Source organism: Triplophysa dalaica, chromosome 20, assembly GCF_015846415.1.
Source record: "Triplophysa dalaica isolate WHDGS20190420 chromosome 20, ASM1584641v1, whole genome shotgun sequence".
Taxonomy (NCBI): domain Eukaryota; kingdom Metazoa; phylum Chordata; class Actinopteri; order Cypriniformes; family Nemacheilidae; genus Triplophysa; species Triplophysa dalaica.
This window is the reverse complement of record NC_079561.1, coordinates 15,892,543-15,912,388: the sequence shown is the minus strand read 5'-3', so window position 1 is coordinate 15,912,388 and position 19,846 is coordinate 15,892,543. Positions and strand designations below refer to the sequence as shown.

Genomic DNA, 19,846 nt, shown 5'->3' with positions numbered 1-19,846 from the left:
ATGTCTATGTTTATATGTGCGTGTGTGCGATTATATTTCCTATATTTTTTTTAAGTCATATAACAAAGCCATATATTATGCATATAAACAGATGTTCTCTGGCAGTGCTCAAGTTTTGTATTTATTTAAACCATGCTCATAGTCTAGGTTAGATACAGTTTAAATACCAACCTAAATACAGAAAATCACTCAGCATTCCACAAGTCGCTCTAAGGGCCCACCAGGAGGCCAGCACCTATTTTGCAAATGGAACATTGCCATGTGGTGATGGATGGTAAATTCAGCAGCACATCACAGTTTCATTCTTTCTCGGTCACTCGAATAAAGATATGTTCACTAGCTGATCATTTTATCAGTAGATTTTATTATCATTTATTTTTGGTTTGAAAAAATTGCTAAAACAAAATCGAAGCTTTGTAATTTAGCCTCTCCGATTCATTACTGAATCATTTGTTCCTTAATCAGATTAAATAAAGGGTTCTTTCCATCCTCTTGATTACAGATGCTGCATCGTCATCTGTATATGGAAACAACTGGACTGAGAATTTTAACAATTAGTCCAATGATTTATCTTTTGATTGTGTGATAGTGCTAAAATTAGTAACCTAACCAATTATATCGGGTTTAGATTGATTTACCCAGAATGACCGAGATTGGCCGACCGAAATTGCTCAATTAGTTAAAATTTTAGCTGAAGGTAATATTTTTGAAACTGTAATTTTTTGCTGTTCCTTGCTTGACACGCAACGGCACTCTAATTAAACATAATTAATCAAAATGAGTCATTGCCCACCCTGCCAGGGGCGGTGCCCACAAGCGTTGCCTCTACACAAATTACGCAGCTGTAGCACGGTTCTGCTAATGTGGAAGAATACACTGTCTTTTTAAGAAAGAAGAAAACCAAATCTGTTCTATCTAGTTGAGCTTCAACTCCCTTATTGAAGAAGGATGTGTAAGAAGGTTGGAAGAGAAGTGCTCTGCCTGTCATTACGCCCAGCGGGTTGAGCGCTTGTGAAGCTGCTCGAGAGAGATAGAAAGAGAGAGCAGCTTGTCTAAATGATTAATGTTGTGAGGTTGGTAGGCGGGGGCGGAGGAAGGCATATATGTAAGGATATCTTTTAAGAATATAAAGTACAGCATTGCTTAATTCAGAAAGTATCAAAGTAAAAACTAACAATTCACTTTTCAGGCAAATTAAAATTCACTATTAGTTGTTGTTAAGTTAACCTAAGGTTGAGTTAACCAAACCAGTAAAGAATGATAACAATGAGACAAATAATTTACATGCATAACCTTCAGCTTTATTGACTAAGAAGAGAGATTCAATTAACCACAACAACTATTCCGTTTGAATCGTATGGTTTCAATAAGATATGGATCAATAACAGTTCACTTATCGATTAAAGGTGGTAAAATCTAGAATACAATTTTAAAATTACATTCCAGCTTCTGCACATAAATGTAATGAATACACAAATAGAAAACCAAGACAATACACATCACAAATGCAAGGACACTGTACATTCTGACATTGACATATTATTTTGAAATAGCAGAATAGTCTTGTTGCGGTGTTGGAGTAATTATCTCATCTGTCAGTTCTACAACGAGCGTAAATTCTGATTCAAATGAACCGTACATTCAAAATCATACAACAAGGGCAGTTCCACCTTAAGAAGACACATGACTTCAAACTCAGAGTCATCGGAGCTTCAATAATAGACAGTGAAATTTGACATGGTTTGAATATTTAAACATTTCTGGCCATTACAATAAACAAAATTCTCTTAAAAGACGCTGCATGCCCTGGGAAATGGCATATCATTTTGGGAATAATAAAAATATGCTGAGCGCTTACAGAAGTCAGGAGAATTTTTACATCATGTTAATGTCCATTGCATATTGAAAATCATATTTTCTGTGCCCAGGAAATACATTTGTACATGAGAGCTTGCATCCATGTAAAACAAACCTCAAAGCTTTGTAGAGATATTACTAAAGCAGTTTATTTACAATGGGAACTGTTTTGCCATGTACCGGCTGAAAATGTGTAATCTGTTACAGAATGAATTTGCCAAAGTGACTCTTTCAAGTTAACTTATCTTCTAGATCAGGAAGCAATACTGAATTTTCTTTAACATGAGTGTGATGTATATTGACCAGAATAACCAGTGAAACAATATGTGTGGTGAATTTCACTGCTCATAAAGACCTTATGATGTCAGAGGACTTTCATTATTGTGTGATAATTAAGTACGGAAGTAGGACCATCTGTCTGCAGGTAAGACTTTACTAAAGACAAGGTACAGTTGACGTCTGAAAATAGAAGAAAGTCTCTAGCTGTATAAATTTCACCATTTCACACAGTTTATGACAGACATTGGTGGTTTCTCAAACAGGTTCGGGAAATCGAATGGTACTGAAGCATTCATTGTGGTGCACTAAGCGCAGAGAGCTGGTTTCCAGTGTCCATGTAAGAGTATGTGAACTTCGCCTTTTGCTTTTCCTTGTGGTCTTTCTTGTACTTCATGCGACGATTTTGGAACCAGATTTTAATCTGGCGGTCACTGAGCTTTAGCAGTGCAGCCATTTCAAGCCTCCGTGGGCGACACAGGTACGCACTGAAATGAAACTCTTTCTCCAGCTCCAGTAGCTGAGAGGAGGTGAAGGACGCACGTGGGCGTTTACTGTTAGAACAAGTGCCATCCCATAGTACTCTTTTTCTGAAACCTTCTGCACCTCTGCTATACCTGGAATCACCTGAAACATCGAGATAGAAGACACATGATATTCATTTGACACGGATTGAGTACATGATCTCAATTGCTAAGGCTCTAAAAGGGACAGTTTACCCAAAAATAAAAGTCTGTCATCATTTATTCACCCTTATGTGGCTCAAAACCTGTATATGACTCTTTCTCCGTTGAACACAAAAGAAGATATTTAGAGAAATGTGGTATAAAAATGGAAGTCCATTGGGCTCTATGTTATTTGGTTGACAGCAATCTTCTGTCTTTGTTGTATATGCTGAGTTGCCTGTTTAAACCCCCAGTGATAAATCCTTTTTCTGAGAATACAGCACTGTCTGTGGGAAGACCATGTTGGTAGACTAATCACCGAGTTAATTATCCATTTTGTTTGATTGGTACTGTGGTTGAATTCCTTATGATTTGTGTGCAGATTATTTTTCATCCATTGTCCGTAATATCAACAAAAATAAATGGTAAAATAGTTTTATTACTGTACATATTAGCCGGGTTAGGTTCTCGCAAGCTGATTTGTGCCATGTTAGTATTTTCCGACTGATATTATTTGCATTGGATGCAATTATGCACAGCATAATTCTTGTGCTTTAGAAAACTTGTTCTCTAATGTGAATGTAAGAATGTGGTTTGGGCTAAAGCAAGGGAAGCAGTCATATCTGTGTGACCCAGAAAAGCTTACGACAATATTCAATTGCCTGTTGCAGTCCCCTTTTTTAATTATTTCTCTCTTTAGTAAAAGTTTAAACTTATTCAAGTTCAGAGAACAACGATCTCCAAAAATATGACTTTTTTAGAAATTCTTGACTCTTTCTTTTTGTGAACATTTTTTCCTTTGAAAACATACTTGTAAATTATCGACATCTTTTCATATATTAAAACATATTTTTTATAGCTGGATCAAAAAGCAGCATTGTTTTAGACAGTGTAGGAAGACACATTTTACTTGTTTTACATTGTGTTTTGCAATTAAATAAAAGGATGTCTACATTAGAATGATAGCATATTTTGCCTACAATTTCAGAGTCATCTATTTAAGGGGAAGCAAAATCATTGATAATTGATTTATAACTGTGCTTCCCATTGATGTCAGACATTGACATAAGTGACAAATCACATTGACATACAACCAAATCTTACACCGCTGTTATTCATTATCGACCAAAATATGACTGACAGGTCAGATTAAGTGGGTATTTCTAAATCAATCAAATAAATATATCTCATTTACTTCAAAGCATCTTATCTCACCTGATTCCCTGATTTTAATTGATCTTAAGTTTATGCTTGGTTGTCTCATCCAAGGGTAAAACATATCGGTTGAAGAGCAGAAAGTTGACACATTGTTCTTCTTGTCTCTTTCCGTAGTGTTGTCCATAAAAGGCTCTTTGTCCGCCCGGTCCATGCAATTCATCTTTGGTATTTCGTTCGCGGGGTGGCTGACATCAAAGGCGGAAATGGAACACCGGCTATGTGAGAGTTGTTGGAAGTTCCACATACTGCCTCCATACTGTGTTGTTGCAAGCTTGTCTGCTTCGCCAGGTTGTGTGCTTGCAGAACAGCTGTCCTGCATAACAAAATTGGAGGAATGTTGCTCCATATAACAAAGATGAGATTTACTGATGCATATCTTATGCCAGAAGTCATTGTTAACGTACGGTTCATGAAAATAACGTTTGTGCATTTTTTGTTTTTTTCTAATCACTCGGACCTGATAATTAATCACACAAGGTGTAAAAAAGACATAAAAGTACACTCACTCGCGTCTTTAATTGTTTGCCAACAAAGGTAAACAAGGTGGTCACGTGAGGTCCCCCTCCAATAGCCTCGCGCACTCACCGCTCGAGTTGCAAATTGCATGAAAGCGACCAAACGAGGAGTCCGTTTTCCTCCGAATTCCACTCTTTTGCTATTTCGTGCGACTATCCTGCGGAAAAACGAAAAGAAGTGAGCTGGGTACAGAGATGAGTCCATGTTGACAAGAGTTCAGAGAGCAGATTGGTGGGAGAGGCAAAGACAAATAGAGATATATTTGGACAGAAAGAAAAGAAGTGCATGTCCGGGATCGAGTCTCTTTAGATCTTTCCTCAGTGGATTGCAAAATGCAGACTTCTTTTTTTACTGTATATAATAGGCCTATTTTAGAATGAGCGACTGAAACCTTAAAACTTTTCTGTCCTCGTGTGGTAGGTGGACTATTTTAAAGTAATTTACTTATTTACCTTATTTAAATAAGTATTGGTGTAACGTTTACAGTTTTAACCGCAGCATACATGTTTTCGTTTACTTTACCTGTCTTTTTAATCTTTCATTTATTTATTAAACATACTCGACAATGTGTTAGCTTTCTCTAATACATGTCAGCAAATGTCCATACCATTTTCTTACGTTTAACGCTATAGCATACGTATACTTTCGTCACTGATATGTTATTAAAATGAATATAAAGACGATAGCCCATGATGTGAAAGTACAACACATACGTGAATCAATCCAAAAGGGTGCACTTTATAGACGTGTTGTGAGATTTCGGTTCAGTTTGACATAAATAAAACGACATCATTACAATGGATGGGTGTGGTCACACAAAGAGGTTTGATCGTTAGGCTACTGTACTGACAATGGACGTCGAATAAAATCTCAATCGAACATTTTATCGTGTAAAGACAAAACGAGCTGTTCATTGGCAGCGATACCACAGCTTAGGAAACCCTCGGGTAACCAAAGACATGTTTTTCAGTAATCCTCTGTTAGAATAGCTTCGTCTATTATTTAAATCAACGTCTAGATGAACAAAGAACAGAAGCAGCCCGAATATGGATTAAAGGGGGAAATTTGGGACAGTTGCATGGGCTTTGGGAACTTGTTGAAGTCTGCTAACTTGTTGTTTTAAAGCAATTGTAAATACTTAATACATTTATTACAAAAAAACAAGAAGCTTTGAATCCACGACAGAATAAGGCTTTGTCTTAAACTGTGTGATGTCATAGACCTGATGGAAGGATGACGCTCATGCTGAATATTCAGCACGCACAATACAAAGACATAACTAGGATTACATTTTGTAATGAAATTAAAACAGTTGCGTATTTGTAGCATTGTCTAAGAAATAATTAATATTCCCATACTAAAGGGCGAAGACATCCTGCTGGAAATCGGTAACATAATGGCACATTGAAAGCTTTGTAACCCGCCACAAACGCTTGTCTCAAACGTGTGATTAATTGTGCGCAGGGACTGAAAAGCCAAGGACTAGTCCACTTTCATTAACTCTCCACAGTGCCTTGTTTGAGTATTTGCTAACACACTTAATTCCTTCATTGACTTTTCTAACGTTATTTCAAAAACAATAAGTAGCCTAATAGTCTAAACAACTCGTTATTTTATACAGAAATAGTTTTGTTGAATACATGTTTTTAATAACACGGAATTCCATAAGCATGCATAGGTGACTACAGTAGACTGTTTGAATTGTATAAATATCATCTCCCAGTTTATGCAGAGCCCCAACACGCTTAACAAATACTTTATTTTTGTTTCTAAACGGCAATTAAACGGCAATTAAAAGGCTTGTTTTTCTTTAAACATTTCCCCCACGCGTTTCAACGCGTCAGGCTATCCCGGACGGCTAATATTCTATATATTAAAGAAGAATATCAAGAAGCCAAGGGGCTATCCTCTTCGGTTGTACGCATAAAATCAATCTTGTTTTAACTACGATTTGTTATTTTGAGTTCAGAAAATTGCTGTCACAAGCCTTGTCAAATAGAAGCATTCACTATGCATATTACAAGTCCAGATTCTGCCGAGCTGCCTCGCCATTAACATGAAATATTACTACACCGAGTGTGCAGGGAATACAAGTGAACTCGTACCATATCCGTAGATGAAATAGATATTCAATAAATATTGTGTATTGAATTGTATTTATTTTATTTGTTTATTTATTTATTTATTTATTATAAACAAGTAAAACAACAACAACAAAAATACAAATATATTTTGTATACAGTCCAAAAAACTTTTGAAAGTTTCCTGTGATCCTGGGAATTTTCTAATTAAGGAAGGTTTGTTGCCTTGTCTCATGCCGCTGGGTCCATTCACTAAATCTGAAAAGGAATCTTTGATGTAGTGGCTCAACAAGACCATAACTCAGCGCCTCCACCGGTACACTACAATTCTCAGTGAACTTTGTTTGAACCACGTTGCTAGCAATAAATCATTTTTCTTTCTCTCACAAAAGCGCGCCGGTCGCTCTGGGTGTCAACCCTTTTATAATTCCTCCCTGCCTTCTGCGCTCTTGTGGTTGCTGACACAAACAGCTGCATAAAACATCGATAAAACATCACTTTAGAAATTCCATGCAAAGATAGTCTCTCTAGAGGCTAGAAACGGGAAAAGGGGAAAGGTTGGAAATAACATAGAAATGAAACATGTGTATGAGCAACTTTACAGCGTTGCCCCGTTGCCTTCTATAGCAAGTCCAATTGGTTATGACGTAACGTAAAATATTTGGTGAAAGATTAAACCTCCATCACTGTCTAATGAGAATTGCTCCGTAGAGTCAAAATAATTTTGATACTCCGTATTGGTAATAGTATTATTGTTTTCTTTCAGTTTGTTCTTATGTAGCCCTTATTAAACTCCACAAGTACCGTGATACTTTGTATTTCATAAAAGCGTATTCGATTTATTATTTCTGTGCAGGCCAGTGACATTTCGTCAAGAAACAATAACAATGTACTATTTATTTATGTATTTATAGGAGAAATGGGCAGGGAAAGATTTTAATGTGTTGCTGTATTTGGTAGTAGCCTGAAGCTACCTGAACTTTAAAAGATTTCTCAAGTTTTCCTTAAACATGACCTGCGATTTGTTATAGGTTTAACAGCTCTTAGTTCAGTTTTTAATTATTCCTGCACTGTCATGCACTGTCCAGTGAAGCCATCAAAGGCATCACGTCAGTTTTTTGGGGGGAACATAGAATATCTGGGCCTATTAAAATATTGATATAATTTACAGTTTGATGATTGTTTAAAGTTGACAGTGGTGAATAGCAGATTCTAAATAGTAGAATCTACATAAATAGTAGATTCTAAATCTCGTGCCTATGCCACGAGCTGCCATGAGACTGGGTTGAATGTAGTCTTTAGATTTAGTAACTTGATAGCCCAACTTGTTCTTGCATATTCAAGACTGTATAAACTGCGTGAAACCTATAAAAAACCCATGATGTCAAGGGTTAATTGGATAATTAGGTGTGTCTTTGACTTTTATATAGCCTTAATTTATTTTAAGGAATGTAACTAAGCCACCTGCAGTAGGTCTCTGTATGTAGAAAACGCGTTGCTTTCCAATAAACGAATCGTTGTTTTTAAAGCAATTTGAGTTTTTTCCTTGTTTCTTTAGAGCTTAAGTTGTTCAACGGCATTCTCACAGTGTGATGGCCATAAAGTCTTTATTTGCTGTAACCTGTTAAAATGTTTCATGTATCAGAACACAAATAATATTCTGTGGCAGTAAAGCTTATTTCACCCACTCTCCTTATTGTACGAAATGTAGAATATAAATGCCATTTCTCTATTGAGAAGATAACATTAATCATTAGGACGCAGCAGCGCGTCTAGTGACCTCCTCATGACCGCATATGTTTAGACACATTGCAGACACCCCGGAGGACTGGACAAAAGCCTCAATACAAAATTCTACATCTATACCGTGACAGTGGGAACTTCTCAGTTGCAGCTAGAGAATTTTTCTTTCATACTTTAAGGGTATGTCAACCAATGTGACATGAATAGTGGGAGCCGGTGTTAGTGGTCACAAGGGTAAGTTATCACAAGTTTTTAAGGAAAAAGTCGGAATACACATAAGCATTTCATCAGTTTTTTTAACGTTTAGGTCACTTGTCACAAAATGTCAGCATTTGTTCAATGACATTTTTTTTCATTGTTAAATGTGTATGAAATCGTACAATGGAACTCCTAAAAAATAGGATTATTAGAAAAAAGAAAGCCCCTCCCTTAAACCTTAACGTCAATGTAGCGAAATCAAAATGAGATTGTACCAATTAGCAACCTCAAAAAATATTTTCGACTGCCGTGAGATTGTTTTGCAATTTAGCATATTTTTAGTAGCCAAAATTTTAGGCTGTGCCTATACAGAACATGACTTTCAAAAAACACCTACATTTGGAAATATTAACTGGAGTAAAAATGTACAGCTGTCTCCAGGACGTCTTAAGTTTATACTTAAATATAAAAATTAAATATACACACACCAAATATTTATATGTTTACTATTCGTTGAACTTTGTAAACCGGAAAAGCTTCAAAAGATCACGTTTCCCAGTGTCTTCTTGCATCATCACTTCTATCAGCATTTAGCCTCTTTATAGCACATTTTTGTATTGTTGTGAATTATAAACAAATCCTTAAACACAGTTTGAAGAACGTCTCATGAGATATGGACCAGTAGGAAATTTACAGATCTTCCGAAATACTTTCATTTTGTTGCAAACTGTCAGAGGAGTTGTAATGACGTTTGTGTGTATAGGGGCTATATGAGGATACACAAAGATATGACTACGTCCAGCTCTTACCTGTTCCCTATATACCTATCCCACCTATTTAGTTGTACTTATCTTGAACAAGAGAGAAAATGCACTTTAAACACCAGATGTTCACAGGTGGCCCTTCATACATGTACGACGGTTCTCAGTTTCGTATTTTAAAGAAATTACCCTGTCTAACAACTTTTAGTTTGCCATAAAAAACGCAAAATGGTATATAAGTTAATACTAATAAAAACATTACGTGGATTGTATCTCTAACTGCCATACAATCCTTGTTGAACTGCAGGTTTTGTGTGTAAAATATTATCTGCTGTTCTGTGAACTCTCCTTGTTGCCTAGCAACCTGGACCAATCACAAGATCACTCATCTTCTTCGTTAGAAACTTCTCTCTTATGGGTTTGTTAATCCAGTAATTTTTCAATAAAATGTTTCTGTGTTTCCAGTATCGTAATCAAGATTAAGAATTTATTTAATAACGTTAACACATCAGCATTCAATCGCTGATAGAACGTTTAGGTCCAAATGTGCTTAACTTCAATTCAAACTAAACTAAAATATCTGACTATTAAAATTACCGATTGAGTAACTCCGTGTTCTCCGGGATTGTAGACACCTAAAGGACAACGGCAATATGACAACTAGGCTAATCTTAAAACAGTTCATGTTCCGTTTTTTTGTGCAGTACACAATGCACTTTAAAACGGCTTATTTGTATTTAAATATATTTAAGACAACTTTAGTAAATATTATAACATCGGTTCGGAAATAAATAAACATTTCACGGAATTTGACGGTCACTGAATTGGTACAATCCGAAAAAAGTTACATGATTGTTTCTAAAAAACATTAAACCTGTTTAAATATTATGTTAAATTCTATAGAATTTACATTATTGAACTGAAGAAGAAAAAAATGAATCTTGGGTAATGTAAAACATTTTAAACATATGCTTCCATCACTCAGATAATTGTTACAGATAATAAAATAATATTTCATGGCGGTGGATATGTTATATTAATGACAAATTGTCTTTGCAAGCTGAAAAAAGGGGAAACATGTCAAAGCGTCTCTTGTCACCCAATGGCACATTTCTCCTTTCCCATATCCTCATCTTCTTCGTTTCTGACACCCAAGGGCGCTCTTACTGCAGTGTTGTGTATAGCGTAGCTGTTACCTTCATCACTTTGGGAAGAAAACAGCAGACATGATTGGTGAATGTCCCTAAAGCGCAGCTTCCATCTCCCTTTTGTACATTCCGCAATACTCAAGGCAACACATTGAACTTTGTTTTATTAAGTATCCTTGTCATTACAGGATCAGTCAAAGTGTCTCAGTGGTCTTCACATCTCCACAGACCTCAAACTTGTATCCTCGAAACAATCCAAATGCAACCCAAATGAGCGATGGTAGTTTGTCATACGTTTGGCATAGTCAGTATATATATATATTATATGTGTGTGGAAGAATTGGTAACATTTGTAATTGAATAACTTTTAACCAGTAATGGTAACATTACACAAAGGACCATAATGAAGGTGACGCTGACATAACAAAAAAGTTTGTGCAAGAGTGTTTGTGGCAAATGCATGTTGAAACTTACTTCACAAAAGCAACGAGCGTTCATTACTTAGCAGGTATAAAGAACGCCCTTAAATATTAGATTCTATTGTTATCACTGAATAAATCCAAGTATGTAAAATCTGTCTGAGAACAGTCTGGGGTGTATCCTGGTTTTCTGCACTGCCAAACTTATTTTTTTCTTATCAGTAGCCTATAATATGTGACAAATATTTATTCGCAAACGCACTATTTTGATGTCATATGTTCCATTGCTTTGTCCGCTTTATTTTGGGTAGCTATTAGGCATAGCTTTTGGGGGTCATATTGAGTGTAAAGGTTAAAGGGCATAACATCCGAACAAAGATTATTGTTGAATCCAAAGCAGATACCCTTCCTTGCTCATGCTTTTTGTTTTTCAATATGAAATTATATATTGAAAAAAAGCGTATGTTAAAGACATGATTAGATTGCCACATTACGTGTACTAAAGTGATATGTTTTCCAGTTCACGAGTCAAGCTGTCATGTTTCTGGAAAAACAACACAGTGACCCCGAATTGAACTCTACGCGTTTTAAGTCGTTTACCACGGCTCAGTTTAAACAGAGGTCCTCGGAACACTGCTAAGAACTGAAACCTTTCATCACTAACTTAATAGCTTTGAAAAGACACTTATACAAAAAGGTTGACAAAATGCATTTTCGAATTGAAAGGCAGAATTAGAATGTGTGAGTACTTCACAGCCTACTTCAAACTACTAATAGTTTCATTTTATGATAAGAAAATTCTGACGAGTGTTTTTTTTTTAAGACAAATAGTTTAACATGGTTGCACTTAATCTTTCAGCCAAACCAAGAACTCTGATTCTGGTCTTTAACATGTGCTTTGTGAAAGCATAATCTTCCAAATCAGATTACAGTTTGAGATGTTTAAATAAACAATATTACAAAAATTCCAACAGGTTTCCGGATAATAGTTCAACATGTTATTCTAATTGAAAAAACTTTAGCATTTGTTTTTAAACAAGCAATGCTCAAAGTTAGGACATGATTTGCACCAAAGGCCTTTGGTGTGAAACCACTCCTTGGACAATAACATACAACGTACATGTCTCCCTTTCGCCAATGTTTACTGTAGAAGCCACGACACCATCGAAATGTGAATGCAACTGTGCACAATCCAAAACGAACGCAAATAATACATTGGCACTATGCGGTATTGAAACTCTAACATACAAGCTTAATATGTTTTGTGTTTATTCTCAAATAGCCAACTCAAATAAATGTATTGATGAGTTTTCGACCCTTGTTGTGTTTAGTACCCAAACATCTATAAATAAATAAATTATTTTGATAGAGCTTGTGATAAATGCGCGCCTTAATTTCTGCCGACAGGTGACGATCTTCCTTCTTGTTCTCTTCTTTTTCCCTTGTCGGCAGGTACAACGCTTTAGAGCAAGCGTTGTACAGTATGCCATTCGTTACTTGTATCAGACGTGGCAAACCTTCCAATCATTCAGTTGATTTATAGGTGCACGTACAGAAATGTCTATCTCCCTATACGGTAGAGTTCACTACGGTGTGGATGTATAAAGAATACCAGAGTACAAAGTATCAGATTTTCATAAGGGACACAATTATGAGTGATAAATGGATATAATCACTGAGCTATCGTAATCTCACAGTCATTGATGTTTCTGATTACTGTTAAGGTTTTTTTAAGTAGTTTTCTCACTGTGAAGCTGTTTGCCCAGACAGATATTTTACCGTTTACCTTCTATATACCTTATAACCAACACCGTCGTTAAACAATGTACGACAGATCGTTACAAAAAGCGTGAATTGCAACTTTACCCAGAAACATGATTTAGCGCAACAGCTGGCGCCATGTTGTTCACCCCGAATAAATTAAGTTATGGGGACAAATCTTTCCTATAACGTTCACATATGTTTTGTGCAGTAAACCAATTCACTCATAACTTTCAATTGTTTTTGAACAATTGTAAGGTGTTATGGAAATCCTTCTGTATAGCCTGCCTATCATCTAAAGGTCAATACCAACCTTGGCATTTTTTAAATATTCGAGCATGTTTTCTGTCTAGGTTTTTAACAATAAATTATTTGACTTCATTTGAAATAGTTAACATATTTGTTTTAATCTTTTTGATGTTTGGATTTGGCATCATTTTTACTTTTGAATTAAGCACTTAAACAAAAATATGTGACATAGTAACAGCAGCATATATTAGTAATATATTAGTAATGCAGGATCTCACTTTTTTTAACGGTCGGGTAGCCTAAAACTGTACTTTATAGTTAGATTTCAATTAATTCAACAATTTCATTCAGTATAGAAATATTATTTATCATGGGATAATCAACCTGACTAGAGTGAAATTACTACTAGAGGTATGCTTCGCTGTTTACTGCGTTGTGGACGACTAAATTATTTGAACGTTTATTGGCTGGCAAGTAGCATGCAGTGCGATGATGTCCTGTGTGTCTTGTGAATTCTGAATTCTGAAATAGCGGTATACACCTGTAAAATTATACTCGCCTTAAAAACGGACTTTAGTTCAGTCTACATAATAGAGTTTACTGATCTCATACGATGCAAAGGAACAAAGCAAAAATACATAAGGATGTCCCTCTTATATTGAGACATCAACATTACCAAAACTCACAATGAAAGAAGGAGCACCGATGGAACCCCAGCAAGCCTGTGAGGTTGCACACAGAAGGTACACATTAGGAGAGCTAGTGTGCCTTCTGCCGAGGTCGGCCGAACTGAAATGAAGCTAATGGGACAGAAAATGTGTCCCCAAACTGAACTCGACTTTTCTCAGTTACCACGAACTTCAATAAAGTATCTCTTCAGTCCCGCGACATGGAGGCGACAGCATATCGAAAGAGACCGCCGGGACTCTATACGATTTAGGCATGCACATTCATTTTTCTCCCCTGTTCAGTCACACAATGGTTCTCTTTTCAAGTGCCTTTCCAAAGTCATGGCCAAGCTTAGGTGATCGCCATTGCCTTTCTTCCCATTTGGGTTTGGACAAACTATCCGCTGAAACATATTTTGAAGTGACTCTTTTGTGGACAATTTAGTGGCGTTACAACTTAATACACTAGAAATACAATTCACTATTGCTGCTGAACTTGATTGATGGTCTAAAATGACTCACTCCTTTGTGGCACTCAGCCCCCCACTTAGCAAGCCGTTGTGTAATCTTCATTCAAGTCAGGCCGATTTACAATTAATCAAACACGTTCCTTATTTTCTGTACATCTTTTTATGTTGAATTTGTATCAAGGGAGATTTACAAATAATTTTCTCTGTTTTTTACATTTAGAATTTAGAATAAAAAGAAAAAAACGTCACAATAAAAATGACGATTAAAACAGGTTTGTATGTAGGACCAAACATTCACAATAGAGCGTCCCCTCCATGTCACATTATAACTAGCAGGGCCACCGTGCGCAGATTATGGACCATCTAGCTCCTTGTTTGATAAGCGACGGCGTTGCTTTCAACAGAATCTAGCGCCACTTTAAAAAAATAACAATATGACAATAACAAAGTACGAGAACTTTCAGGTGCACTCAGGTACCTGGAGAACATTTCTCTTTGTAAACATTTTAACTTAACAATAAATTAGATTTATGAAAATTCTGAAAATGTCGTCTCTTTCTGGTTGTTGACACGATTTACAGCTTTGTTTGTAATGCCATTGTATTCTCATTTGTGCCAGACTGCAACTGAATCTAGCGAGATTAATTAGCTTTCCCTTTACATAATAACGAATTACACAACCTAACCTATTTTAAAAAAAAGTCATTAATTTAAAAAGTAATTAAAACTCAGCATGACCATCCTAACATTTTTGAATACTTCATTAAAACCCTCCAAAATGCTAGAAATTGGGCCTGTCTCTAGTTACAATTTAATTTTGTTCACTCCTTAAATGGTTCAACATATTTACACGTATTTAATGTTTTCGATAAATGTTTGGTTTAGCTATTAAACACGTTTGTTTGGAGTCTTCGGAGATTGTTATTAGTGTTTTGAGAATTAGTTCATTAGTTACGTGCATGGTAAAGCTGAAATTGCAGAATGAAAAATAGAAAGAAATAGAAGCAGTGGATCTGTGGATCATTTCTTGAATACTGAAATAGATTGTTTGGGGCAATTGGAACAATGTTGAAATCAGTTACTAACATGAAGCCATCCTCCGGAATGAAGAGCGATAACATCCCCGCTGAAAAGGCCTGAATTATATGGCACGTTGATCGAATGCGCGAGAAAGTGAAGGGTACACAGCCTCCACTAATGGAGTGCTCTGATTTGAGAGACGGCGTTGGAGAGACCACAAATAAAGACTAGTTCCTTTTTTTCATAACAGAGAATGTTTTAAAATAATCCCTGGACAAACCAGAGATGTACATTTTGCTTTTAGCTAGAGGTTTTAGGTTTGGGCCTACATATTCCGACTACTAAAATGAATGTCTCTGCATCCCGTGTTGAAGGTGATAAAGAAAACGTGTGGATGTTTACGCGCGGATATTTTACTTACATTGCCATTAATAAAATTCACCTGAGTCTAGGTTAAACTAATAGACACTTACGTTTTATTGACCACTATAATTAGCACAAATACACTAAACTGGTTTTATTGCATCTTACAACAATCTGCTGTTAATAGCCTAAACACAACGCCATCACAACAAAACTAAATGAAAATGTAAAATCTTAACCTTTCCATACGACAGATAACTCACAGCATGATTTACGTTATAAATAAAACAAAGACGTTTAAAATCTATCGATTTCCACGATAGTGATTTTCATTTACAGTACAAAAAAACGTATCACCTCCTTCGGGGGGAAATAAATAGATAAGTTGTGCACTTCACCTTGGCAAATGGCCAAAAGAAAGGCCCACAAAAAACACTTAAATTAATATCTATAACCTGTTTCGCCCAAAATATTTCTCCTGAGAAAAAGAAAAGAAAAAACAAATAAACAAAAACATTCGATTGATTCCGTTTTAGATAAATTAAACCCTGTTTCGCGTTAGAAAAATCATCCATAGGTATTCTCAGTAATCCATGCTATATAACATGCATTTTATATAACAGCGGACTTCAAGGAACCCCCTTTACGCACATGATACCTACGAAAACAAAATATATTATATTTTATAAATAGTCAGTCATTTTGTTCTTTCCTTCTCTCTCTCCTTCAAATAGTTCTCTTATAACCTTGTAATATCCTCGCCACGCTCGGTTCCGGAGAGATCTTCGGAGGCTGACATGGTATTGGTGGAGGAAGCTGCCGCCACAACGCCAGCCGTCGAGCTTGTGTTGGACCCGGAGGAAATTCCCGTCGAAGACGAGGATCTTACTTTGGTGTTTGGCAGCCTATGGTCTTTTTTCCACTTCATCCTGCGGTTCTGAAACCAAATTTTGATTTGCCTCTCCGAGAGGACCAAGGAATGAGCGATCTCGATTCGTCTTCGCCTCGTTAAATAGCGATTATAGTGGAATTCCTTCTCCAATTCTAAGACTTGCTGGCGAGTGTAAGCAGTTCTAGACCGCTTGGGTTCCGCTCCATTGTAATTAGGGTTCACTGGATAGAGGAGAAGTAAAGGTAAAGAAAGACAGAGATAATAGAAAAGAAGCAGCGAGGGAAGGATAGGGTAAACAAGCGTGTCTTTAACTGAGAAATGTTGGCGACAGAGCGGGATGAGGCTGGGTTAAAAATATCTAAAACTTATGCAGCTTTCTGTATTAAGGCTAAAATCACTTTGCACTCAGCAATGAATTATTAATGCAACATTTTAAAGCTATTTTTTCTCTGGTCCCAGATCTCCCTCACTCTCTCACACTCATAACAAGAGAAGCCACATGGTGATACGACTGCCCAGAGTATACCTCGGCTATAAAATTTATGGTGGGTGTAATTACCAATGCCTAGTCGTAAATCCGCCTCAATTGTGCCATTTCAATGGCTTCTATCCTATCGTAGCAGAGGCTGGCCAAGGGATGAGTGTTAAAGGAGTGAGGCAGACGGAGAGAGAGAGTTAGGATGAGGGGCAAGCTTTATAGCGCTTAATAGAAATACGCTCAAGTTGCCTACCGGTGCTGATGTGAATTTTCTTCATCCATGGGTACACTACTGGTTGTTTGGCAGAAGCTGAGCTGTTGGGATGCTCCGGAGTGGCTTGATTGCAGGCGGAGGATGCAGCCGGAGGGGTAGCAGGAGACAAGGGTAACGGCGGGGGCTCACATGAGGCAGACTGCCCTTTCCCGAGCAGGTGCCCCGCGTGAGGCAGTCCATGTCCTCTTTGAGTATCAGGTTCAGGGATGCTTGCACAGTTATACTGTCGCTCCTGGTAGCTCGCCCTCGGAGGGTATAACTCCTGGTGGTGATTCTGGTAGCCACTGTCCCTTGCACGGCTGTAATATTCTGGGCTATGTTCGGGAATGTAGCTATTTTGCGAATATTCCTCGCAAGGAGGAAATTTCGGATCGATGTAGTTAGAGTCCATCAAATACGAGCTCATGATCATTAATTTCTGGAGTGGAATATAATTTTTCTAGCTTTGTCGTTTTTCTGCTCCATAAAGCCCTCCTACTAGCGAGCAACCCTGTAAAGTTACTTTTACCACGTGACATAATGGCCCAATGGCATAGGACGATGTAGTCCCCGGATAAGGAACCAGGGCTTTCGCAAATATACCTTCAATTTTCCGCCATTGTGCGCGAAGTCTCTCTCTCTCTCTCCCTCTCTCTCTCCTTTATCCACCCCCTCCCTCTTTCACGCAAACACACAATGGGCAAATACTCTCGAAACATGCCACATCAGCTTATGCGGTTTAAAATTAACTTGTGCTGTTTTATGGGTTTACCACAAGCGTTTAAACAATGAATTTTTTTTAAAGAATAACAAACATTTGAATTGTTAATAACTGATCAAATATTTTTCAGGAAATGCTAATTATAATAAAACATTATCCAGTGCTATTTTTTCTACGTTTTCTTACTGCATGTTACTTAACAGGCATATGAATATAGGCTATTTTATTCGTAGGCATATTAGTTCTATTTTAGAGGGGGAGGACAAAATGACAGCACAAAGAAAAAAATTCAAATCCATGGGATTATGTTTCACTTGTCTTTTATCGCTGGTTTTTGTCTGTAATTAGTGTTGGAGCCAAGCAAACGACACTATAAATTGTTTATAGGCTATAAAGTCTTTAAATCAATCGTTTGCAACGTTTGTAAGCTCACAGGACTATAGCGAAGTCCCGTGTCTCTGACTTGAATACAAACCCAACTTGCCTATCGTGGCTTTTAAGTCACCCATGTATTCCTGTAAAGACGTATTTGCGATTTTGATTTATTAAACACAAATTCGGTTCTACAGGGTACATATAGACGACTACAGACAGGTCTCTTTTCAAATGTAAGTTTAAAGACAAAATCCTACTTAAAATAAAGTGAGTCAGTTTAAGCTAATATCGACTGTCCTCTTTGCCATCCCGACTTGAACTAAAGCATTTATTTCCAAAGTAAATTAGCTTTCTTATTAATATTTAAAACCTATAAAATATCGAAAAAAAACAATTTATTATTTCACTGCAGGTTTGTTGAATTCTTCCCAACGCAATTTTTAAATTTCTTGTATAAGGCCATGACGATACGTGTGATGTAAAAACTGTGAGAATATTGTATTGTATTCTTAAATACTTGTTTAATAAACATTATATATAAGATAAATATAGAATGGAAACAATTTTATAGAATATGCACTACTACAAAATATATATTTAACCCTTAAAATCTATATATATTTTATCTGTCATGTTCTCATTTTCAGGCTTGCATTCCCCCTCAACAATCCAATAGGCGAGGTAAAATAAATTGAGAAAGAGGGAGGGAGTGAGCAAGACAGAAAGAAAAAATAAATGTTTTTACCATCAAGTCATATCAAATCTCGAACATCTAGGAGCACCCACTTGAATATTCAGTCACAAACACTTTGGGCACAAAACGGACACGTGACAGCACAGATGAAAAATAAGTTTCTTTTGTTCCGGGGGTTTATTGTGCACGCCATTACCATATGACCGCCCGGTAACCCGCAAGACAGTGCGCTATATTTCTCTCCCATTTAGAATGTAAACATGAATGGATAAGAGGTATATGACGAAGCCTCTGTAAAATATAAAATGAATCTTTTTAGTAATCGTGAATTTATATAGAATTTATAAAGAGCCTGTTTTATGAAATCTAATTTCCAACCCACTGAAAACCATTTGTATATTTCCTTTAACAAATAGTCAGTGCACACCTCAGCACATGAAATGTTAGGAAACAGCCCTATGGCCTTATCTGATGCATTTTATTTCACTTCTAAACCCTACAGATGTGATCCGGATTTTTTCTTTCACCCCACCAACCTGAAAACGCCCCCATCCACCCTCTCGAGCAGCTCTAGTGTTGCGGACGCATTTTAATATTAGTTAGACAGCCTGACCCGCATTTCACCCCTCGCGTTCGACTTGTTCCAATAGTTCACTGCCAAGGAGTTATTGATGAGCGAAAAGCGTTGAATTCCCTCTGCACATAAATGGCCTCAGATCTTGCACCTAGCTCAATAACTAGTTATAATGTAGAGACTTCGAGAAAGCTATAGCCTACCCGCTGGCGAATTTACTTGATGATTCATTTGTATATTAGTTTTTTTCCTTATACGGATAGATAGATAGACAGACAGACGGACGGACGGACATACATATATATATAGATAGATGTGTACACCACCGAATGACATTGTAGGGCAATGTGACATTTTGTGAATGCCTGTTGGTCAAATTCTGGGCGCAATTTTCTGGTCCAAATTTTTATTTCTTTAAAACTTCAAAGGACCAAGAGAGTAAAAAA

At 36.8% G+C, this 19,846-nt stretch overlaps 1 protein-coding gene across 1 annotated transcript; it reads right to left on the bottom strand.

Annotated features, from left to right (window-relative positions):
* Window positions 1–1,294: 1,294 nt before the first annotated feature.
* On the bottom strand, window positions 1,295–18,251 carry hoxc4a (homeobox C4a). The gene is made up of 5 exons (XM_056732474.1): window positions 17,037–18,251; window positions 16,160–16,526; window positions 4,602–4,689; window positions 4,014–4,329; window positions 1,295–2,760 (listed from the first exon to the last, which is right to left on the bottom strand). The coding sequence occupies exons 1-5, from the start codon at window positions 17,467–17,469 to the stop codon at window positions 2,429–2,431; spliced, it is 1,536 nt and encodes a 511-aa protein (XP_056588452.1). The 5' UTR covers window positions 17,470–18,251; the 3' UTR covers window positions 1,295–2,428.
* Between the last annotated feature and the right edge of the window lie 1,595 nt (window positions 18,252–19,846).